The following is a 24775-nucleotide window of genomic DNA, read 5'->3' as shown; positions in this document are numbered from 1 at the left end:
TTGACCATGTCCTGCTCTATTCTTAATACATAGCATGTGCTCCTGACCATTTTTTCTGCCGAGTGATTGGGAGCATGCATTCTCCTCAGGCCTAGGAAATGGTATTAATCTTTTGCTGTGTACTTTCATTTCATTTCCTGTAAAAATCCATCTTCTGCTACTGGAGTTGACCTAAGGTTAGATGTCAAAGGAACAAATTACTGTCACTTGCTCGATACCCTAAGAATAGCTATAAATAGCAAGCTTTATAACCCCACTGATTCTTGAAATACAAGGTGATAAATATGCTTCTACCAACCAAGAGGAAAATGTAAAGCTGTGTGGCTCTGGGTGATGTATGTTGTTTGAAACTGGTACAAATGGTACAGCTACATCATTAAAATGGTTTTAAGAAGAAAAAAAGTGACACTCATATCTGCCTGTTTTAAAGCATTAATTAGTGATTCTTGGGTACAGTAATACAAGTAATCCACTAGCACAGATTTTTAAATCCAGCAACAATATATTCTTTCTTAGGTGATGTGGTAGAGTAATACTCTAGCTAGCAGCTAGGCTAGAGTAACAGGCTAGCTAACAGCTTAGCGTGTTCACTACTAGGACTCAGAGAACTGATTGAAACCTTTTAAATGAAACAATTTTCTGCTGGGAAATGCAGCATTAGTCAGAAAAATCTTCTGCAGTATTTTAAAAATGAAATCTTGATGGAAAATGTCAGTGATTTGAAACTGAAAGTGTGTTTCGTTTTGATTTTCTCCTTATTTCATTTGAGCTTTTTTCCTATGGGGTGACAGCCAGACTGTATTATAAAATATTCAATTATAAAATATTCAACTGAATGGATAATGATAATGCTGGTACCAGTGGGATGAAACACTGTGAATTCCTCCCCCCCTGTATTCTTATTTTGTCCAGATTTTGGGAATCAAGACAGTTTAAAACAGGGCAAAAAAAAACTTTGTTAGTGTTGCCTAAGGGATGGAAATTCCATCCAACTAACTTTAACATAAACTAATGCACGAGGCATGTTTTTAGCTGATTTTAAAATGCTGCTGGTCCTTTGGAGTTACTCCATTATAACGACTAAGGGGCTTGGACTATGATTTTGAAAATGATATCTTGGGCTGTCTGGATCTTTTAAGCTTTCTAGCTGTTGATTTGCACTGACAGGATAGAACAAAGTTTGCATATTGTGTTGCAAATGCTTGGCAGGTGCTAGCTGGAAAGCCTCTTCTGCAGGGTACGTACTAAAAGCCAGAGAAGACCTGCAACATTTTTATGATACAATAAAACTTCTTGCCCTTAATTAGAGATGGCTAAAGCCATTTTCTGGATGTATAACGTGACTATGGATGCTAACATAGCTCTGCTGAGCTAGTATATCGACCCTTGTAACTGAGTTCAGCCTGCTGTGAGGGTTTTTTGTTTGGCAACGCCTACCTTTTCAACAAAGCTGCAATGACCTCAGTGTTATGATGGGGTGGGGAGCGTAGGACACGTATGGTCGTCTCATCTCACTGATTAATGGAAAAGCTTCCTGTTGCTTTGCCCTCAAGCTGCAAAATCCATTAACCACCCCTTGGGGTACCTGAAATTTATTCTGGCCATTACCATCAATTAGGAAGTTAATAGTGTGATGATTACTGGGCTACAGTCCTAGCTGTTTGTGTGATTTACACCAGACTGGGGTGGAAATGGGAAGATGCAATACTTAAAGTATTATCAGCAAGAATTTAGCATTAAGTGCACAGTGATGTCAGTATGCCCCATGTAAACATACAGCAAGAAGAATCATTAGTCATTCTCAATTCTTCTATTTTAATAGACATCTTTTAATTTAAATATAAGGAAGAACAACTCAAATATCTTTCACAGCTAAGCAGAGATTTTTTTTGTTGATGACCATAAGCCTTGAATCAGGCTGGGCCTGTGGGAATGGCTTCATTCTGAGTTGCCTCAGTTACCTGGTGGAGAATACTCTGAAGAAGGAAGGGTGGAAATTTGCATCCTAGCCTATGTGTTTGTTTTGACAAACAAGTCAGGTGGACAAGGAGATCTTCCAGACTGGTGCTCTTGCACTTGTAGTTGACTGATCCCCCAGAATTTCTCTAAGATAGTAAGGAACAAGCCTATTGCCAGTAAACTTTCATTCCTTTCTTCAGGGTCTGCTCCTTCATTGAAAATAAGGCTGTGATGGCAAATGGAAAAAAATATTGAAAACCAGTACTATAGACTTAGACAGGGAAGGAGAAAATGCTCAGAGTGTACATACAGACAGATGTACAAGTGTAAAGAACATATCAGCTTTTGGTATATATTATTTATATCCCAAAATTTAGTGGTACTACTGGAGTTACTGATTCTTCCTGCGTGCATCCAGGCACTCTGGCACAGAATGGCTCATAGAAAGAACAGGAATGATTGCGCTAGTGTTTCAGCTGTAGCACCACTAGTGCCATCCTCTTGAGTCTTTCACAGAGAGGGTCAAGTGGAGGTCTTGCTTTGATGGCTGTCCTTTTGTTTCTTGCTGCAGGCTTTCACCTAGTATTGGATTAGAATAAAGTGGTTATGAGTGCTAGCCTCCCTACTCTCTTCTTGACTTTTGCTGCTTCTGTCAGTGAGGGACTGGAGATGAGTCTTTCAGGCCACTGGAAGACAAGAAGCTGGAAGGGATGTTTGAGGGGGGAGACCTCTGGAGACTCAACCTCTCTGCTGCTCAGACGATGGAGGTGAAAGGCCCTGTTCCCTCTTCTGCCACCTTACCTTACCCTCAGGGTCAACAGCCTATCTTGCTTTCTGGGGGTCTGTTAGCTGGGCAAAATAGGCGGTAAGTCCAGTTTTTGGCCACGAATGCAGTCTTCTGCCCTAGACATCCCATCTCCTTTCTCAGAACTAATCCTGCAAGTGGTCATTTAGCACAGCAGTATTTTAAAGGAGTTCCAGAGTGAACTAGGCACTAGTGGTGCTACAGCTGAAACACTAGTGCAATCATTCCTGTTCTTTCTATGAGCCGTTCTGTGCCAGAGTTCCAGAGTGAAGCTGTGGGCCCTAAAAAGGGCTTGTCCACAGCAAAACCATGGATTTACAGTCCGTTTCTGCAAAACGGTGCCTAGAAAACACTTTCAGGGCAGAGTCCAGTCAAATCTCAGTGCATTATTTTCTGCACGAAAGTTGGGAATTGTACACTCAAAAGAAAAATCTTCATTTCTTGCATTCTGACAGCAAAGATCCTTCCAATTTCCTGGAAGCCGCCGCTTCCAAGCCGGGGGGAGTTGAGTGTTGATGCTGTCCAGTTCCACGTTTACGGTGGTGCATCTCCATAATAAATACTTCGTATTTGCATGAGAGTATGATCAGAATCTGACTTCTGATCAGCATGCAGAGCAGTGAGGAGTCTGAATATGGATTTTATCAACTGCCTGAGTCTTCTGCTCTTAGCCTGCTGGCAGGAGAAACCATTGTACTGTGCAGTAAAAGGAGGATCATTGGTCAAACAAGACAGGACAGGCATCTAAAATTAGAGAAGCAGTTAAAGGAGAAAAAAAAGTGCATCATTCCCATCTAATCTGATTTTTTTTTTCCTGCTAAAGTATTCGATCTTGCTCTTTTCTTTGGGTATCCAACCTTTATGCAGCAATTTCTCTGAAGCCTGCAGGTAGAAAAGCCCATCTCCACAGTATAGTTGAATGTTACTTCTACTGAAAAAGGCAGTGGCATCAGAAACTGGTATAAAAAAAAGCCCTGTAATGTCAGCGTGCAAGCACAAGATGCCTCTGGATTGTTATGATGGAAGTTTGATCTGAGTTTCTTTGTCTTATGGCTAGTTCAGTAAGATGGGGGTCTGAAGAGATATTATGCAATGGGATACACGTGTCACAAGAACTGAAGCAGTTAGATATATCCACATTGGTGTTTTGACTTTACTTCATTTTACTTTTGATTCTTTACTTTACTTTTGGTGATCTATGCTACAGACTCTCTCTTCCCTAGGTTTTTATTTCCAGTGAGTTTACTAGGTGTCTCCAAGAGGAAGCTGGGTGAGCACCATGAACTAGTGTGTTCTGAGGGCTGTTCACCACAGACAATACAGATGTGATTGATCTCTGCAAAGAATACTATGCTTTAGCGGAATAGATATGAACTAGTCTTTAGCAGTTCACAGAGGGACAAGATTTGCATCATAGCAATGACAGTGTAGATCAGTTCAGGTGGAATCATTCTGATTTTAAGACAAGAGTGCCTAAGCTCATTCAGCACAATTCATCTAAGTTTTCAGGTGATAAAAAGCATTTACAGGACTTACAGGGGCCTCGCGCTCTGCTTGGGCAATTGGAGAGACTTCTAAGTTTTTGTCAACTTTCAGTCTTGCCAGCATTCACATGCTACCCAGATTCTTAGGAGAATTCTTTTCCTCGTCCATTCAGCAGCCGTAAGTCTTGCTGCTGCCTAATGCTGTGCAGTATGGTATTAGTAGATTTGCTCTTCTGTCTTGTTCAACTGGGAACACTTGCGTGTTCATCGGAATTGACTGTTTCTCTTCACCTGTCCCCTGACATAGGTAAGAGTAAGAAATAACCTCACCCTGATTAAACAGCTTCGTTTTGTCCTATGCAACCTGCCTTCTGTCCTGTTGGAAGATTATTCCCAGCATCAGCATCATCCCATGACTTCTGCAGCTCTTTGCCAAATTCTGGGTGACCTTGAGAGAGGATTCAAAGCCTCAGACATAGTGAACTACTACTTGTTTTCCTTAATCTTTCTAGATTGTGAAGGTTTTTCCTTCTCCTTGGCCTTGTGAAAGGTACAGAAGATGTATTGTATGGTGAAAGGAGCAGCTTCCTGAAGCCATAATTGTGTTTTACCAAAACCCAGATGTGTGCTCAGCGCAGCCCCAGATGATAATAGGAGCGTGGACGGCTATGAAATGGCACTGTATACCTACAGTTTGCATCAGCAGATGGAGGTTTAGCCATGTGGCTACAGATTCTGTCAGGCCTTTTATTAAATATATGCAAAGTGAAGGATGGTTCTTACTTTGCATATGATAGAGGGACAAGTATCCTCTGTGTAGCTTGCTAACTTAAGTTACTAACTCGCAACTGAAATAGCAGTGAAGGTAAGTTATCCAAATGTATTTTTCTTCAATGAATTTTTTTAAGGGGAAATAAACGACTCACCTGGGTCACCTACAGATAATGTGTCCTGGCCCTCCCACTCCCCTATTTCCTTTCTTTCAGATTTGAGTAAGATTTTGAATAACTATGCAATGCATATGTAAACTCTGAATTGGATGATAAAATATGAGCTGCTACTTCTGCTTGTCACATCTTTAAATTATTTATAGCAATAATCAGCTGAACTATATTAAGTCAAAAATTGCAAGAAATTTGAGTGTGTATATTTCTGTTCATTTAGATTACTCCAAAGAAAAGTTGATTAAAAAGGAGAAGAAGAAAATTGAATTAATTTAACTGATTATGTGGAGAAATGTCAATTTCATCGTTTCCTATTGTTTCTTCATAACTTTTTTACTCCCTCTCATCCTCCAAGTTTTTTTGATGACTTCTGTAGGTGGGAGACTTTTTGTGACAAAATTCTCCCGTAAGGGAAAACCCACATGTTTCAATAAACTCATATAAAAATTCATAACTTCATTTCTAGTAAAATCTACAGTTACAACTCAAACTGGAAGCAAGATGTTTTCAAAATGGAGGCTTAAATCTGCTTTAAAATGCACATTTAAACTGTATTTAATTTTGTATTTCTCACTTTTGACATTGATACTAAGGCTCTTTCCAATCCATCTTTACAGACACAAAATTGCAGTAAACTTACACTGTCAGGATGGAGTGGGAAGTCAGTAGAGCCTGAGGAGACTTGCATTTGGCTCTGTCGCAGACTTCCTTCAAATGCAGGATTAGTTATCTAGTCTTTCCCTCCTTTTCCTCCAACTAGAAAGTGGGAAGAGCAATACTTGCCAGCCTGCTGAGGGGCTTATGAGAAAAAAAATTCATCAGAAATGTGTTGACTTAGGGAGTGAGACATGTGGGTCCCTTGAGTTTTGAAATATCTTCTTTTTCTTCACCCTGGAGATGTCTTTAAAAGTTAATTTCAACCTGCCAGGGTAAATTTGAAGTGTTTTAGTGTTGTGACATGTGCAGTGCCATTACAGACATTTAAAGAAATGCTAACCAACTCTTTGGCTTGTCACTGCTGTCAGGCCAGTTAACACTGCCTTCTTGATCCAAACTCTTACAAAGGCAAAAAAAGCCCCTCTGAACTAGCTTCACTTTAGCTTAATCCCTGCTTAAAGCAAATGAACTATAGCTAAAAATCAGCCAAGATTCATTAATAATGTGAGGAAGAGGAGGCCAGGGAAGGCAGAAGGACACAGTATGGCTTGTCCCAAGCTGCAGAAAAGCCTTTAGCAGAGGCAGTGTGTGAGGAACACAAATCCGTTCAGTGTTGAAAGGCCTGGGCTGCTCAATAGGATAGAGTTTTAAATAAAAATCTCATGTCCTGCCTTAAAAACTGAGCAGGAAAAATTCCCCAGACTTTCTAATGTCATAACCTGTGTGCTGCTGAGGAGTACCTGTGGCTATTCAGAGTGTGACCTCAGGAGAGAAACTCGTATAGATGAGACAAGGTCTGCCTCTTTGCTGCATGGAAACTGTGTCCTTGGACACAGCGTTCACTGTGTTTACATCTTGCAGTTGCACTTCAGCGTTGAGATGTAAAACTCCCCTCAAAATGTGTTAGTCTCTGTGAGTTAGGCAAACAGTTCCCATTAGAAATGGGCAAGGCTTTGGGGAATTATTTATACAATGACTTAGAAAGACAGCCAGTGGTGAGAAGCATCCAGGTAAATCAAGGTCATTTATAAAGAAAGAGTAACTTTCTATGAAAACAAAGAATGGTATAAAAAGTCCAGTTCCTCCCTGAGAGAGAAGGTGAGATCAGACATTATTACTTGCTGCAAAAAATATAAGGGTTTCACATGAACGAGTTAAATCAAAACATGCACCAGGCCAAAAGTGACATCTGTTAATGGCTTGGGAAGGGCTTAATAGGAAGCACATGTGAACTTAAATGGTTAGCTGTTGAAGAAGACTTTGACATTACTAGCTTTTGTGAAGCATGGTGACATGGCAAAAATCAATGGGAAACTTTAGTACTTGGCTGTAAAACCGTAAAGGAAAGAGTTTCAATTTAAGTGATGAGGGAATAGCACCTCAGCCTAGAAAGATCTCCAGCAAGAAAGAATGCGAAAGTCAACAACTCTACAGCAGTTTACAAGCGGGCTTAAAACATTGCACACAGGAATACAAATATGCTCCAGAATTACCAGCTCCAATATTTTTCACATTCAGACATGAAAGATCATTTTTAATGTCATAACTATTCCTTTTTTCAAAACTTGTTCAGTGAAAGTCTTTTGTAAGTGCAGCCAGTGACTGCACAGGTCTGCATTCTGCGATCTGAAAGACTTCTGTCCAAAAACCTGCTCGTGTAGAGATTAATAAGATAGCAATTGGCAAATCTTGTGTTCAACCGGCCAGTCCCTTTGGAGGCAAACCAGGTGGCAAATGTAGTTATGCAGGAGGTTGGAACAGATGATCTAATAGATATTGCTGTTTCTTACTAAGGTTACCTGACTTCTGCCAGGGGTGAATTCACGTGCACAAGGAGAAACAGGCTAGAGTCCATCTCTTCACACTGCTTCTGGTCATGACAGGTTGCCCTGCTCTGCTGCTCCCCAGCCACGTCACAGATGCTTCTGGTCCTGCCAGTGGCTGGCTGCCACTCGGACAGCAGTTAGAGCAGCAAATTAAACTGTGGAGGAAGGAGGGTGAGGACGTGATACATCGACAACCTTCTCATGGTCGTGGTGGGGGAAGCAGTTGTATTAATATGTGAAAATCAGGAGTAACTGGTAGAAAAAGAAAAAAAATAGTAAATGATGCCAATTAAAGTGATTGCTTCTTAACGATGTGTGTTATAACAACGAACTTCATCTGTTAACATATGTCTTTTATGGGAGGAAAGCTGCACTCTAATAGGCAAGAGACATGCTGTTACACAGCTTAAAGTCTGCATGTGTAATGTTTTTCTTTTTTTGTCATGGAGTGTTCCAGAAAGATCTTGTTGCAAAAGAAACTTTGACCAAACAATCATTTGGTTGATTCTTGAAGTCTTCAGCAACTTTTGTAAAATACTTACAGACAACCTTAAATTTGTAACAAAGGAGAGAAAAACAGCAACTTGCTAGGGAATTTATTTAATCTATATATTCAAACTGATAATCCTCTGAATTTCAGTCTGCGCTTCTTGAGAAAGAAGAAAATTTACGTAGGGTTCATGTTACTGGTTGATTCAGAATGTCTGTTATAATTGTGAAATATTGGTAGGAATGGATTGAGATATATTCATGATAGTAGGTGGACTAATGGAATTCAGTGACTTTATTTAAAATGTGCAGGAGTTTATTATAATACTGTAATAGAAATGTCATTTACCCTGACGGGAGGAGAGGGAAAAGCCCTGTCAATGAATAATAATGAAGTTATTTAAATGTCAACTTTCTTGCAAATAGTTTGCAATATATAAATTATTCTACATGTTTCTACTCTTTTAATTTGTTACTCAGGGAAGTCAGAGCTTCAGTCCCACAGTTTCGGTATTTTTTATACTCTCAAATGAACTAGTAATAATTAAAATGTTTATCTTCTTGAGTGTTTGCAGAAATCATTCTGCTTTACTGAAAAAATAGGGAGTCTGATTCTAAACAGCTAATGGTAAAATTTGGGATGGATTTAATGGAAGCAATTACAACTAACATGGTGGGACAGGTGTGAAGTTCAGAATTCAGTCTAAATATTCTGTTTTTGAATATTATTCTTCTACTAAGTATTATATGCATTTCAGTAACATCCACAATGTCCCAACATGTATCTCTTTTTTTTCCATATTTAGTTAGACTGCACATATATCAAATCTCTCTGCAGACCTTCCGATTTCAAACTCATCTGGATTTATTTTGACTTAGCCTGTAACTGTACCAAGCCAAATCAAGCCAAAAGGAAACAGTTTATATGAGATTTAAGTTAATTTGATGAAAGATGTATAAATACCCCCCCCCCCCCCAATTTGAGAAACCATTGCAACGTGCATGCCTACACAAAAGCTCATAAAATAGGGCTTACTTTTCACTTGGTTACCTATAGTTATTTCAGTAGCTGTGGCTTTTCAGCAGATGGTTCAGCAAGTATAGAGTTTTGGTTTTGTGTTTTCAGCTCTACAGGTCCTGGGTTTAGTCCTTTCAGATGATTTATCCAGGTATTTGCTTGCTCTGTTTGTGTCATACAGATGCACTAAAACTGACTTCTCTCTGCAGAGCTTCAGAGAAGCAGCCTGCCACACAAAGTGTGGGAGGCATTGGTTGATACATACCCATTCCCCTTCAGATAACTGGGAATAAATTTGTTGATCCTACACTGTCATTACTGCCTATACCCTGCTGAGGTGCATCTGTATTTTGCAATGCTTCCAGGTTAAGCTGGCTGCCTCGATCACCAAATGGCTGATAGGTTTTCAGGGGTTGGGAGGCTCATGTTGCTTTATGCACTCATTTAGTAAGACAAATGAAGAGCTCATTATCCAGACTGTTAATCAATGCCCTCTTGTATACATAAATATAATAGAAATAAGATGAATGCATGTCGGTGATACCCCTGGGTTAGATCCCAACAGAGGCTTTACGTGTACACAGTGTTTCATTCGATACAATTCTTTTGTTCCACAGCTCTGTGTGTGTATATCTATCACTGCTTCTTTGTGTTAAAGCACTTCTAGGTGCCTATCTGCTGTTGTATAACTTTTACCTCCTTGTTAAAATTAAGGGTGATTGTAAAATGGTGTAAGAGAAACAACATCTTGTAACTGAGCAGGTAGAAGGACTGGCTATTGCTGGTATTGAACATGATAGTAAGATCTAATAGCGGCTCCTTTGATTGCTTGTGTATTTGTTCATCTGCAAAAAATGATGTTTTTCTAAGCTTTGCAATCTTTCAGTTGCTTGTATAAAAGTTGACAGAAGCACACGCTTCCATCTGTATATAATGTTACCTGTAAATAAAGCTATGAATGCAAAGTAATTGCCTAGAGATTTGAAGTAAGAAATGGCTGGCAATTCTGACTAAGATTACCATTTGCAATAGGCCTTCGACATCTGTTTGCCTGTGCTGTGGCAGGGGAACTGGCTGCTCTTCTTTAACGATTTCAAAGCAAGCTTTATGTGTCAGATTTTCTTTGTTCCTATCCCATTTTGAAGGGTCCCATTTTGAAATCACTGTCACTGGACATAAAGAGCTGCACTACTTTATTAATACATTTTTTCCCTAACTCAGCAGGTCAGATTTAGTCCTTACATTCTTTACATGTCTTTATCAGCCCAAACTTTGCAAAGGGTAGGTTTCAGTTTTTAGGCAGACTGCAACAGAAATATTAATTTCTGAGAAGGTCGGGTGGTGAGGTCGGCAGGGTTACCAAAGGGAACCAGCAGTCCTTGGCAGGGCTGTGTTCAGCAGCCTGCTCTGGCTCCCTTCACCTGAGTGCTGGAAAATGTCTGAAATAGTAACAGAAAGAACCATAACAGTATCTTCCTTCTCAGTCCACTGAGGAAATAGCTCAGTTAGTTTATATGTGCTCCTGAGGTGACTTTATGAAGGGAAAGATCAATCAGTAGATGAGAATTTGACGTTAATGTTCCAACCAACAAAGGTCATATATGCACACAGCGGCACCTATGTTTACTGGGGAGGGGGGAAGGGAGGGGAAGAAAAAAACTGTGGTCGTAGACCATAGGTCAATTGTTGTATGACCAGGACAGATACATGCAAATGCATCGATAAAGTTCTGGAGTAGAAAGACTCAACTTTAATGCAGTTCCACGTTTTGGTGCAATTCATCTCAATGGGTAAAAACCCAAGCTGCTGCCTTCTTGTTTTATTCATGTACTGATTGAAAAATCTGAAATCCTAGACGCTGTGGTGTGAATGTAGATGTGGAACCTGATCCAGAGATTTAACACCCACCACATTCCACAAAACAAAACCAAAAAGATTTGTAGACATTAAGTGTCTTAAATAGCTTTGTGAATTTAGTCATCGTTTCCCAGATAGGGGAGAACCTGGAAATAACTGATGCCTAGGGTTTGCTTTGACTGGTTCTGGAGTGATTAGCAGAAGGGAAAATTCATGTTACTGCTTGCAAGTGAAGTTCTATGTGGACCCATCTGTACGTTTTAAAGACAAGATACAGGTTTATTATCTGCAAGAATATGTTATACCTTTAAATGGCTCTGTTACCCAGCTACATGTCACTTTTCTGCAATTTGTGGATACCAGCTGTACTGGTTTGGGCTGATTATGTAAATGCTCTGGATATTAGGACATAATTCAGGCAAGTATGAGCTGCATAAAAAACAAAACCTCTGCTAATAATTGGTCTTGGTTCCAGTCACGTGTTAAGAGTAGATGTTACAGAAACTCAGCACAGTCTTGGTTGTTCACTTGTTTTATTCTTCCCTAAAACATGTAGTGAGTGTCTCTATGGGCAACCCTTATATCAGAAATATATTGTTTTCTCTACTGAATGGTGGCTCTTAAAGCAAGTATAAAGCACATGTGTCCATATTCTCTGCTAGTCCCTGTGAAAAAAACAATATATAAATTGTAGGTGTAATGCTCATGTAGTTAGATATTGAAAAGGACATAAATGCTTTTTGCAGAAAACTGAACTCCAGTTTCACTGAACAATCATCTGGAGCAGCTACTTTGAAATATGCTGAGAAAAGACTCTTGTCTTAACAAAATTAGTCTAAGCTTGGAGTACAATTGAATTGATAACTTTAGTCTCTTGCTGGCTGCTCTTTGGCATTTCTGATAATCATTAGTATTTTCTATATGCAGAATGTAGCATTTCTTATTGTACATGTTTATTTTAAAATGCTTTGGGAAGATGCTGGTTTAATTTTTCCTAATCTAATTTAAATGCAAATTATAAGCACTCACATGGTGCTGTGTGTATATAATTAAGTATCATTATATACTACATGAATCTTTCAAAAAGCTCTAGAGACCCTTTCTGCTATGTAAAGAATGACTTATATTGAAAAGCTGCCAAGTGACTTGTGGTTTGGTGATGAAGTGTTTATACTTATGAAATCTCTCTTTGAATTGTAGGTCAACAGATTATGGGACAACATATGAGAAACTGAATGAAAAAGTTGGCCTGAAGACGATTTTGAGCTACTTGTACGTTTGTCCAACAAACAAACGTAAGGTAGGTGATAATGTGGTTGGCTCATTTTGACTTCATGATGCAATTTCTGTCCTGGTGGTCTTTCCCAATTTCCTCAATATCTATTACTATTTAAATGTCTGGAAACTCTTTCTGTCTCCCTTTGAAAAAATATGTAGCTTTACCACAACAATAAGCCAACCTGTACCACCTATACTACCTACCAGTGTACATCAGGGAATATACATTACCAAAAGATGGCCATTAAATGGATAGACAGAATAGGTATCATGCATTTAATTGTTTGCTTCCCTTCTGGATGGGGATGATTTTGTTGTCTGAAAGTGAGGGAGACTCATTAAATTGGCAGAAATGCATCTACAGTGGACAGATTGTGTGTAACATTATTTGTATTTTAAGTGCTCCCAATAGTGAACTGAACAGGATTTGACAAATTCCTGCAGAGAAAATGCCTTCCAAAGCCCAAAAGGTTTTAATCATTCAAGCACCCTACTAACAATTTACTAAGAATTTATAACACTGACGTATTCATAAAAGGAATCAGATGCCTTTTTTGAGATACATTTTTGACAATTTTTTTGTAATTTGGAGGTATGCAATAGGAAGTGACAAAGCACAGTTCATAATGATGATGAAGACTGGTATTCATACTGGTGTATGGATATGCTAGTAAACAATATCATGTTTAAAGACTCTCTTTCACATGCTAATTAAAAAAGGGTTTAACTCTCGTATTTGGTGATAGGCATTTATTACTACTGGTGTTTTAGTGTGCAAACTAAGAAGTAGTTTAAGTCATCCTGAAATTGCTGGCAATTTCATTTCAGATTTCCTCATATGTTGGTCCAGGAAAAAATGAATGAAAATAAAATCAAAACTAGGTTTAATAAATGGCAGTGGGGACACCATTGGCCTCTTGACTTATTAGCTGTGAGGCTGCAGTGCACACGCAGTGGATGGAAGGTCCAGCTCTTTCCTCTACTTGCAGAGACTATGAACCTGGCTATAGGAGTTTTCTCTCCTTGCTATCTCACTGGATAGTTCGAGTTATTCCAGGAAAAACTGAATTGCATCAGTAGAAAATGCTCGTGAAGACTCACCTCTAAAGGAGGCTGTTTATATTTATGGAGCTGAGGACACCATGATGCCATTTTCATTATACTGAAACATCTATGTATTCTATAAGGCAGACTGTGAAAGGAAGAGAGCGTCGTCCTAACCAGAGAGGAAAATGCTTAGCTTTGTTCTCTTGTAGTTTATGTTTAATTCTTTGTTCAAAAGAAACAAGCACTGCTGGGTGTGAGTCATCTGACCTGTTAAGAAATTGACTGTAGGATGATACAAATCGTGTCCTAATGCTTTTCTCCAACTGACTGTAAGTGGAAGTATGTACCACTAGCTGAGGTGTAGACACATGACAGGGTACACTTGATCCCGCCCTCTGCTCCCTGACCTGAGCCAGTGAATAACATTTTTTTCATAACCCAGGAATCTTTGATTGATGTTCAAGGACTTTCTTCTTTCCCCTGGTAAAACAGTGTTTGCAAAAACTGGAACATAAAACTAGTGTGGACTTCTGGGATCATGCATTCCACTTCCTTGCTGCAGGCAGCTGCCTCATGTAGTCCTAACAAGACGGCTATCAAGTGCTCTTTTAATTGTATTCTGATTAATTGATTGTAGCTGTGGAATTCTATTCCTTACCTATTCTGGTGAATTTAGGTTTTGCTGGAAGACACTCAGTAGACAGAAGTTGGCTACCACTTATCTTTGTAATGCTACCAGTTTGATTCCTCATACCTACCTACATTGCTATGATCACACAAGCTAGAGAAAAGGTATAGGGGTGGAGAGATGAATGATCTTAATTAAAACAAACAAGAAAAGGTATGGGTTCAAATCTCCTGAAAATCAGGATTGGGATTAAATGGTCCCAAATTAGTGGAGAGATGTAATCTCATTGCAGCTGACCCCTAATGAAGATATGAACCTTTTCACTAGAAGCTAAAGAATATAATTATCAGATCACTCAAATGTCCTGCAAGTTTGAGGTTTGAAAGGCTGGTCTCCTGGCACAGAAACTGTGTTGTGGAGTGTATATATGTACGTATGATCATGCCTAATGTTTGTTGAAGAGTAATAATACTGTTCTTTAGAACTAAGAAGAGTTTTAGCTGGGCAAAATCTGCATGATCCCTTAGCTATTGTGGTGCAGAGAAACCTAAGAAGAAACTAAGGGTTTTGCAAGCATGTTAAGCCAACTTAAGTGCAGACTGGCTCTGAAAATCCTTCACCACCACTGGCTGCACCTTCCTCCTCCCCCCCTTGCACTGCCACCCTTGTTTGTGTTAGCCATCTGGTGAGCTGGATCGAGGACTAATCTGACTGAAAACTAATCCCTTTCCAGCTCAAAAAACAAGCACATGAAAGGAAAAAGCTTTCAGGTAGAAGGGTGGAACTGCCTGTTCTGGCAGTAAACTGCACGAAAGTTGGCCTATAAGCAATATGGGACAGTGCCAGAGGAAAGCTGCAACACCTGGGATGAAAGGACCTATGTAAAAGTCTAAGACTGAATTTTCCAAAACTTATTGCAGCAGGAGCAGAATTAGGCTTGCAGAGAGATCTTTTGGAGGCCCTGCTTACGCTGTCAATTTCTGTAGAACATTAGGCCATTCCTCCAATAAATGTTTAACTTTAGGCACCTGACTAGTTCCCCGTGATGAAGAGGGCGTGGGGAAGGGAGTCTAGAGTTATATTCTGCTTCCACACTAAAAATACTTTTGCAATGAAAACAAAAATACTAAAGCTCAGGGTCTTTATCATACCTGCTATGGAATGGAAAGCAGAAGGAAACTTACAAATTTTGCCACCAGGAACATTTTCAGTAAAAACCTACGGATCCTGAGAGCAGATTCCCGCCTGCCCCATCCCAAAATTTTGATAACACTGTGAGAAACTCTGGTTGTTCTGAAAGTTGCATCTTGTTTCACTAATGTGGGCCAGGTCCGTAGCTGCAGACATTTTTTTTTTTAATGTAGGACTCAGCTACTCTAAAATCCATGAATTTTAGAACACTCACACTGTTCGTGAACGGTTTATGCACTGCTGCAGTTAATACTGGGCAAGAGCTAACAATGTGCTTTCCTTAAGTATTTGTTATAAGTCGTCATTTTTATGACTGCAACTGTAGCCTTCGATGTCCTTTGTTCCTCAAGGCATTCCCTAGCTGAGAGAAAAGGGTTCTTCAGTAGTGGAAAAGAAATGGTGTATTTTTTGTCTTGAAGCTGTTGGACAAGAGACCTTGCTACAGCAGTGATTCATTAGTGGGCCCAGCATGTACTTAACTTACTGAAACTGCCTCCTTACAAAAAAAAAAAAAATCCTTTTAGCACATGCTTAACTTCTAGAAATGATCCCGTTGAAACAGGAGGTAAATGTTGAACTTTGCTGTCTCAAGACTGGTTGCTTCTAATAAATAATCAAGTGTGTCCTGTACGTAGTCTTGTCTGTTCCGTGCAAAGCAGAGCAGTTGAAACAATGAACTGTAGAATGCATGTAATTGGATTTATTCAAATAATCAGTAGATTTTTTTTTTTTCATGGATTTCTGATGATTTTCACATTCAGGAAAAGAACAGCAACGTGTTGAATAAATTGTTTGTTAGAATTTATTTGCTCTTCTCCATCTAGGAGCTCCTCACAGTCTATGAATGCCAATTTCTGACTTCCAATTCTTTTCTCTTTCTTGAACAAAATTAAATCCTTTAACCAGACATTGCAGGCAATGTGTTTCAATGGGGTGCTTTGAAAATAAAAATGAGAACAAAGTAAACCATTATTTACAATTTAAACTGGTGATCTATTGTAATTGCTTGGTATTTTGCTGAATTACAGTATTTTCTTAAGGAAATTGCAGGAAATGGTGAGTAACATAGCAATGTATAAGCCCTGGCAATAAGAGAGGTGTAAATCCTGTTTTTTGGTATTCTCTCCTTTCACTGAATTGCTGTACTACTTGGTTGTATGACTGCTGACACAGATGGGGGGGAAAAAAGCTGTGACGCATGGATCTTGTGAAAGACACAGAGCCTGTTAGAGTGTTTGTCAACAAGTCTCAGAGGAGAGAATCCCCAAACTGCAGTAAATCCTTAGGCTTAGGTATGTCAACATTGGTTTATGTGTTAGGTGCATAGAGCTTTTTGTGAGGGGAAATAAAATGATTTCAATTCTTCTCCATGAAGAGATAGTGTTTGGGAATAACACACTGGCGGGTTAAAAATTAAACTAAAATAGAAATCCCAGTTGATATCTTGAAAATCCATTTTCACAAAAGTTTGTCCTTCACTTTCCAAGAAACTCACATGCATGAAGTTTTATGACCTTGCTTTATAAAAGCCTTTCAGATAGGTTGTTTTTAAGCATTGCAAGGAAAAATCGTAGACCTATGCAAAGAAAAAGTGAATGAGTGGTGGTGGGGACTCTACAACTGGTTTAACCAGAGGTTTTCTTTGACTCAGAAAGTGCTGCTGGCTCATTTAGACACTGTATCCTTGTACAAAGCACACTGTGTTCTTTGGAAAGAGCCAGTTTGTGTAGCCCATTGGTTCTTTGTACTTTCAAACCCCTTGTATCCGTGTGTCTCCAGTTAAGTAATAAAACGCTGGGTGATAGTATCTGCCAGAAACTTTTATGCTATTAATAGGACTAGTGCATCAGATATTTCCTGTGGGTTTGAATTTTTGTGTTAGCCTTTTTTGTTTTTTCTCCCCCTTCCTTTCTGCAGGCCTGCCTTGAATTTTCCCTTTATTCCTCAAACTGTTCAGATTTTAATTGCTGTGATGTACAGTGTCCTCTTTTCTGTCTTTCTGAAGATGAATGGATTACAGATGCCTTCCTCTTCTTTTATATTTGGTGGTTGCGATTAGCACCTTTATCACAGCGTGTTAAGCACTGTCCTGTTGTATGTGTAGCTCCAAGATAAAGGTTATTTATTGTAAATATAATTGCATGGGTTTCAATGCTGGCTAGATCCCTGACTACTTGAAATAAATTTCTATTAATGAGTTTTAAATGAAAGGAATGGTAGTCCGGCCTTCTGTTCTTCTAGTGTTGGGTGGTGGTGGTGAGAATAGTTAGCAAATGCTTCTGTCAGTCAAGATGGGAGAAGGTTTACCCTTATGATCCAAAATGGGAATAATTGAGTGCTACTTTATATCCTGTGGTATTAGAGGAGTTCATTTGCTTGAGGGAGGTTCTGGTTTTGGAATGTAAGCTGCCCAGTTGTATAAAGGGTAAGACCCAGAACTGTGTGCTTTACACTGCCTTTGTGCCTGATCTCCTGAGAGTTGGAGAAAACGTCCATAGAGATGAACAGGTCCACCTGACATTGCTGTTTCTCTAGAAGCTGCCACCCTCTGTTGCTGAAATCAGATTGGGAACACTTCTGAAAATCCTTTCTGACCTGTCTCACCATGGACACTTTCAGAAGTCTGATGTGATGTCAGGTCTTTTTTTTTTTTTTCTTTTTAACTCAAGGGAAAACAGTTATTTCCAGTGGGGTCCTCCTTGCAGGCCTCTCTAAATCTTAGTGTGAAGACTATCAGTTTATATTGGAGAGGCTAGAGCTCAGCAGAGCTCTAAGCACACCTCACTGTAGACTGAGCTAGATCCTGTGGCTGTCAAGGGATGGCATGCTTAGCAAATTAGGCACAGTGGGAGACCTAGGGTCTACGGTCGATCCGTCATGCCAATAGCCCAAAGTGCTATTGCAGTCCACTGTTGCAGAGATAAAAATCAGTCATTCTGTTGCTCTCTTCTTTTCATTTGGAAGGAAAGGTCCTTGTTAGCTGCAGGCTATGAGTGCAGCCTTCAAAGACACAGTCATAAGAGACCAAAAAGGCATTGTCTCACAGATGTGAATGGTGGTGTTTTGTTTTTTTAAATGATCTAATGCCAGGAGATTTCAAGGAGATGTTTAATGACAGTGGTTTTTTACCTTTAGAAAGGGAGGAAGCTTTTTGCAGATCAAAACATAATCAAATGAAAACTTCTATTTGGCTTAAACTCCATATAGCATAGAAGGTATATGAAAAAGACCCCAGATTTGTTTTATATGTCTCCTATGCTATGACCACAGATAATGATTCTTCATAGCCTCATCTTTTACTTCAGAGAGAATATTTTGGAGGGAGGGAGTCAAGAGCATAGGGTGGGATTCATCTGCTGGTTTTGCGGATCTGATAGGCAGTTTGGGGAAGATAGCACTACGTGTGCCTTTTCTCCAGTGGTCTTCCAGTGGGAGAACACAGTGGTTCTTCCTCACTTGTATCTTTTCTCTGAATACATTGGTCTAAATCTGTTTCATTTAGCAGTTTTGGCTTAAGATTTCACTTCCTGGTCAGAAGAGTTGAAGTCCTGAACCTACAAGTATCAGCATTACTATCTTGGACTGCAGAGGTGGTTCAGTGGACTTCTGATGACACTATGCACATGTAAACAGTTCACTGCCCCCAGGAAGAGGGATGTCTTGCCCTTTGAATTAAGAAATTTTTTCATTTTCTGCAGTTCAGCAATAATGTTGCAGTAAGTCTGCTGGTATTACAAGCCACTATTGGTTGTGACTGGAAAGTCTTATAAGCTTATGATAATACATATATTACTATTTTCACTTCTGCTTCAAATATCTTCAGATTCAAGACTAATACTTCTACATGTGCACCAGATAAGCAAGTGTAGACTTGATTTCCATTTCTGAAGACTTGTTTCTGCCCCCCACCCCAAGTGAAAACAAGGATAAAGCCAATTTTTTTTTTATTTGCTTACAAAGATAGATTTTTCCTCATATCTTTTTGATATGATCTAACACAGCTGCAGTTTGTTAGTTTCACCAGAGCAAATGAATACCTGCAAAGTGGCAGTGACTGAAGTGCTGCATTGTTAGTCTTCAATATTGAATTCATGGGAAACCAATAATTAACAAGCATTTGATCCATGTTAACAAAGTGAAGGCAGAGTCTCATCTTTCAAAGTGAATATTTTGACTTTTGAAGTGTCTGGCAGCATTCACTACCAAACTTTCTGATTCATGGCTGTAGTATATGACAGCTCTCACAATAGCCATTACACAGAAAGCCCTTGCCATTATTCTACAGCCATATCTCTTCTTGGATATGAAGTGAAATCAAAACCCATTTATTCCACTGCTGCTCTTGTAAGCCTATCAAAAATAGTGGCAGTTTTGACATTTTCCCACTTAAAGTAGTACTACAGTATGCTGTTATATCTCACAGAAGTCTCCAAGGGCACACTGAGTGTCGAAACTAATGATAGGGAAGTATGAGCCACAGCATTCAGCTTTAGAGCTAAGATTCACCTAGGCTGAGGAGGGTTTCAAGTGTTATTTCCATTCTGACTCTGACCCCTGTTTTCTACAAACTGGACAGTTAAAATTTATGCAAGATAATCTCTTGTTGAATGTCCTTCAATTCTTTTATCCTCTTTTTAATTCCTTAGCAATATACCAACTATTCTGGCACAGATGATATCCCTTTTGGCAAGGGAGGGATATATGCCAACAGTTTAGAGAGCAGAGGAACGATATGTTGTTAGTTGCAGCCCAAATACAGGCAGCTGGGATTGATGGTAGTGCAAGAATGTGTCTAACTACAGAGCAGACCTGTCTTATTGTCAAACTTGTAGCTCCATCTATTTCCATAAGTAAGACAGGCTGTTTAAACCGGGAAAAAAGCCAGTTGCCATAATATTGATTTTTTTTTTTCTTCCCTATGAAGAGCTAGCCCCAAGCAGTTGAAAATCGGCTTGTTCAGAGTCCCATAAAGTTGGTCTAAAAATATGCATAGCAGGGTTGTTTTCATTTACCTTCTGGATTTTGAGCCATTAAAGATGCATACCTAAATCTCACTTTTATATCATTTTACTGCTGTGTTGTGCTAGGAACATACTTCTTTGGTCATGAAATGTGGAAATTGTCTTGTTACTATATGACTTCAGAAGCTGGCCTTAAAGGGAAAAATAGCATGATACTGTGGCATAACCATAAGATATATGGTTTCTTGGGGATTGGAGCTGATAATGTAAAAAAGGCCAAATGTATGAATATTGACCACAGGAGCCCTGAACTCTAGCCTCCCCTGACAGTCCTGTGACAGTCATACGTGGTATATGTTGATTAGCAGATAGTGTCATCTGTAGGGTGTCTTTACCAGCAGATTGCAATTGCTCACTCCTTCTGTAGCCTAGATATGTTATTAACAAAGAGATGAATGACTAAATAACAGGATACTTCAGTCTTATACCTTCTGTCTAGCTGTACTTGGAGTACAAGAAGTACAAGTGAAAGAAACAAACAAGAAAAATATTCTTGATTAGGAAGCTTCTGATTGGTAAATGCTGGTAAATACAGAGAGAGGGGCATGATGGCAAAGATTAATGGATGTAATTAGAAAGTTGTCTACTGCTAAGAAAATGTGGAATTTGACTTATATGCAGATGGCATGAGAATTAGAGACCAACGAGTCATATATCATTTTGAGAGTAACAGGTCATTGCGCAAGCAGCCAAGCTTCTTGGAGAAAATGGGAATAATTCAGTGTCTGGTATGGAAAAGATACTGCAAAAAGTGTAAATGAGCTTTTTCCTTTTGGTGCTAATAAGTGAAAGGTTTAGGTTTCTTGTTGCAGGGATAGAGAGAGATTTCTCAGAGCCAGAAGAGGAAAAATAACTCTTGAGTCAAAGATAACGGAAACAAGAGAATTCAAGGTTCAAAACTTACTGAAAATAGGGCACTGTAATCCATATTTTTGTCTCTTCAGTCTTTTTATTTCCATCACTACACATCTTTCTCATTAGTGGCAAAAAAAAAAAAGAATTAAAACATTTAGGAAGGGCATATAACTTGGGGAGCAAGGAAAATATAATGCCTACTACAGCTTGGCGAATAATGGCATAGAGAGGCTGGGGGTAGGAACACGCAGAATTATCCTTCTCTTTACTATGACTTGGCTTTCACATGTACACAGTTTTCTTACAAATTTCCACAAACGCAGTTTTCCTGTGGAGGAGTCTCTTCTACCATGTTCAGAAGTACGGAATTGTAGTCAATGGTTCTTTAAAGGTAGGACTTTTTTAGAGGGAAGTGACAGCAAAAGAAATCAAGCTGTTGAGGAGGTCTAGCAGCAATAATGTCAATAATTGGAGACAGTGCTGAGGGCGATGTAGAGAGACTGACGTTAACTAAGTAGACCAAATTATGTTCATAAAGAACTATTGGATGAATTCTTGCTATGTATTCTGATACAATGGATCAAGTCCTAGACTGCTGTTTCCCAAGCATTTTTTAATTAATAAGGGAACGTAATCAGACCATGAAGAATATTCAGGGCACGCTTGTACTTTCACAGTGGTTTTGCATGTGTTTGCTAAGAAGGACATGTAAGTATTTGAGAGACAAACTTGGCAGTAAATTTTGAGTATGGCCAACTGTTCCCATAAATTAGGGAGCCAATATGTTGCTTTGTTGCTTTTCCTTAAACTGCTAGTACAGTTAAACTGGAGGTTTTGGAATATTTTCAAAATATAAGAAATGTTTAAATTAACATGTTATTTGACAAGAAAGAATCAAATTTACAAAGTGTTCTATTGCATATAGAACATTATGAATAATGGATTTTGCTATTTAGAGAGAGAAAAATTTCACATGGATTGAAAGCACTTATTCCTATTCAAAACTTTTTTTTTCTTTCTGCTGAGCTCATCCAAGGATTTTCTGTCTTGAACAGATTAGTGGTAAAATGACAGTGTTTTTGGGGTGAGAAACTAAAATAATTTTGTTTTAAAATGTTTCCACTTCAAAATTTTTAAGAGATTTACGAAGATAAATCCTACTGAATGGAACTTAATAATGGAACTTAAATGACATTCTTAACCTGTTTGATGATTCTTTCATTGTTAAGTCTGCCCTTAACAGTTTCAATACAGTAAAACACTGAATTCTCTTCTGCACATATATATTTAGGTCTCTGTACCTCTGTGTACACATAGAACCTCACAGTCTCCAGTCCCATAAACAAAATTCCTCCATCAGAGGAAATAAGGAGAATCAGAAGGGAATTTAGTAGACAACAAATGGTAATGGAAAAGAGAGGAGAGAATGAAGTTTAAGTAATTTATGATAGCTGAGCAGTTTAGATGTAGCAAGAGCTTTTAGACATTAGTCCCTTGGGAATACAATCTTCCAGAATATGCACAAAGAAACAGGAGAGTAAACTGTCATCTGGTCCTTGCATCCCAAATTCCCTGCGTGCAGCATTTCTCAGGGTTTTTGTCTCTCCTGCTGAATGATGAGATGCTTATATGCTTGTATCAATATTTTTTTTGCACATGGATAGGCCAAAGATACAGGTAGAAAAAAAATGGGATATATTCTGAGTGAAACTGCACAGTTAACAACAGAACCTGCCTCATTTTCTGATGACTAATCTTCCTCCAAAATCAGGAGGTGTATCTTCAGCAAACAAGATTATAAAAAAAATCACCTTTCCCTGTTTTAGGGCTCCTTTGCACAGCAAATTGCACAAAGTTTGAACATTATTTTGGTGTGGTGGCTGTTTGTTTTTTTTCAGCCAGAATATGTTTTAGAGGATTTAGCCTTGAGCACATGGTGTGGACGCTGGGCTCTCTTTGCTCATAGGTTCAGCACTTTCTGTGAACTCTGCTCTTCAGCATGTTGCCTACTCTGGGTGTAGCTTTCTGATGAAAGCAATCCACTAGAAGTAGTTCCTTAATCATAAGCATGATGATGGGTTTGCAGCTGCTTCTGGACATTATGCAGAACTGGGAACTTAATATTGTATTATTTTGACTCATCCTTCTGCATCAAACCAGGGTCTCTTCTGTCCTATTTCGTAAGTTAAGAACTTTGGAGGCAGAGAGTTTTTCTCCGTGTTTGAACAGCATCTGTTCCTTTGGGTTCTGGTGCATTTATTACTATTGCTAATGGTAAATAATGAACATGATAGCATAGCAAACCTGAAGGACAGCAATCTGTCCTTAGTTTTTGGCACTTAGGGAAGAAATGCAAACACATCCATATGCCCTGCCTAGTGTAATGTTGTTCAGCTTCCAGAAAGTAGAGAACAAGTGCGTAAGAACCAAAGGCAGCCAGACAGTATCAGCTTGTGAAGAAAGTGTAACAGTTTCCCTGCCTACGTCTTGAGACCCTTGGTCATTTACGGTTTTTGTGTTAATAGGTACTTGAGAAGAAATATCGTCAGTTATAGCTTATGAATGAGATCAAATGTGTGTTTTGCTAAGGTCAGAAAATAATGAGCTGCAAAGACAGGAATTGAGCACAGGATTTTGTTGAAATCCTCGCCACAAAATAATCTTTTCTCCTAATTCATGTAAATTTGGAAGACCTGATCTCCTTTTATACCATTCCTTCTGGCAGGGAATCCCAAAGTGCATCCCAATCCATGCCAGTTTGTACCCTGCATTTGTGTTGCTAAAAAAAAATAAATCTTTTCACCACCAAAAAAAAGCAGAAGGGAAAGAAGGAATCATTATTCAAAACCTGCTTGGGAGAAGAGTAGCACTAGGCCATTGAAGAGGGACAGAAGAAGCTGAAGTCAGTCATCCAGTGTAGCAGTGGGCCAAGTTCACAAACGATCTGCTGCCCCAGGCCTGTGTGTCTAACACTAGTGTGCACTGCAATATCCTTTTTTTTTCTCTTGAAAATAAATAAATTTCTCCAACACCTTTTGAAATGTGTATGGGATTTTGAACCTTGGAGCTGAGAGTTATCGTCAAGTCACGTCCTTTGTTAAAGTGTTTCACCATTCTGTTTTTATAATACCACTACCAGCAAAACTCTTCCATGTGTTCTAGGATGCCAAACCTTTCTTTTTGCTAACATTTCAAATGTGTTACTGACATTTACAAGCTCTCCCAGGAGCGTTCAGTCAATTACCACCAAAGACTCCTATTGTTCCAAGGAGACTGACCTTTCCCCTTGGGCACCAATTAAAATCTATTACTTTTATTCCCATAGTGCTTGCTGTAATTGGCGTGCTGGCTCTTTGCCAGGTAGAACTTGTTGGTTTTTAATTTCCTTTTCTTTGTTACTGAAACTTTGCTAAAGAGCGAAAGTTCCAAAACATATGTATATACTTTGGGGAAAACAACATAGTTTTAATGAAGCTTTTAAATTAACTGCTCTTTCACTTGTCATCAGGAATATAAGAAAAATCCAAGTGAAAGAATAGCTACGTTTCACGTGACGGCATGGCTTGCGTTCTCTTTTTGTTTTCTTCCTTTAGCTAACGTGCTCCAATTATTCTATAGCAGAGATTTGCTAGTACCTGAAGGACAAACATGCTGTGGGCCTTGCTAGTACTTAACTACTGTGCTCTGAAAGCTGAAACGAGAAAGGTGGAGAGCTG

The 24775-nt window shown here is 39.0% G+C and overlaps 1 protein-coding gene across 3 annotated transcripts in view; it reads left to right on the top strand.

The window, feature by feature from the left end:
- The window catches only part of LOC104336537 (VPS10 domain-containing receptor SorCS1), a 311179-nt gene that overhangs the window by 125821 nt on the left and 160583 nt on the right, over positions 1–24775 (top strand). For all 3 annotated transcript variants that reach the window (XM_075423698.1, XM_075423700.1, XM_075423699.1), the window contains exon 3: positions 12240–12339. In XM_075423698.1, coding sequence (XP_075279813.1) covers positions 12240–12339 — 100 coding nt within the window. The remainder of the gene's footprint in view (positions 1–12239; positions 12340–24775) is intronic.

Source organism: Opisthocomus hoazin, chromosome 6 (assembly GCF_030867145.1).
Source record: "Opisthocomus hoazin isolate bOpiHoa1 chromosome 6, bOpiHoa1.hap1, whole genome shotgun sequence".
Lineage (NCBI taxonomy): Eukaryota > Metazoa > Chordata > Aves > Opisthocomiformes > Opisthocomidae > Opisthocomus > Opisthocomus hoazin.
This window is presented reverse-complemented; position numbering and strand designations above follow the sequence as displayed.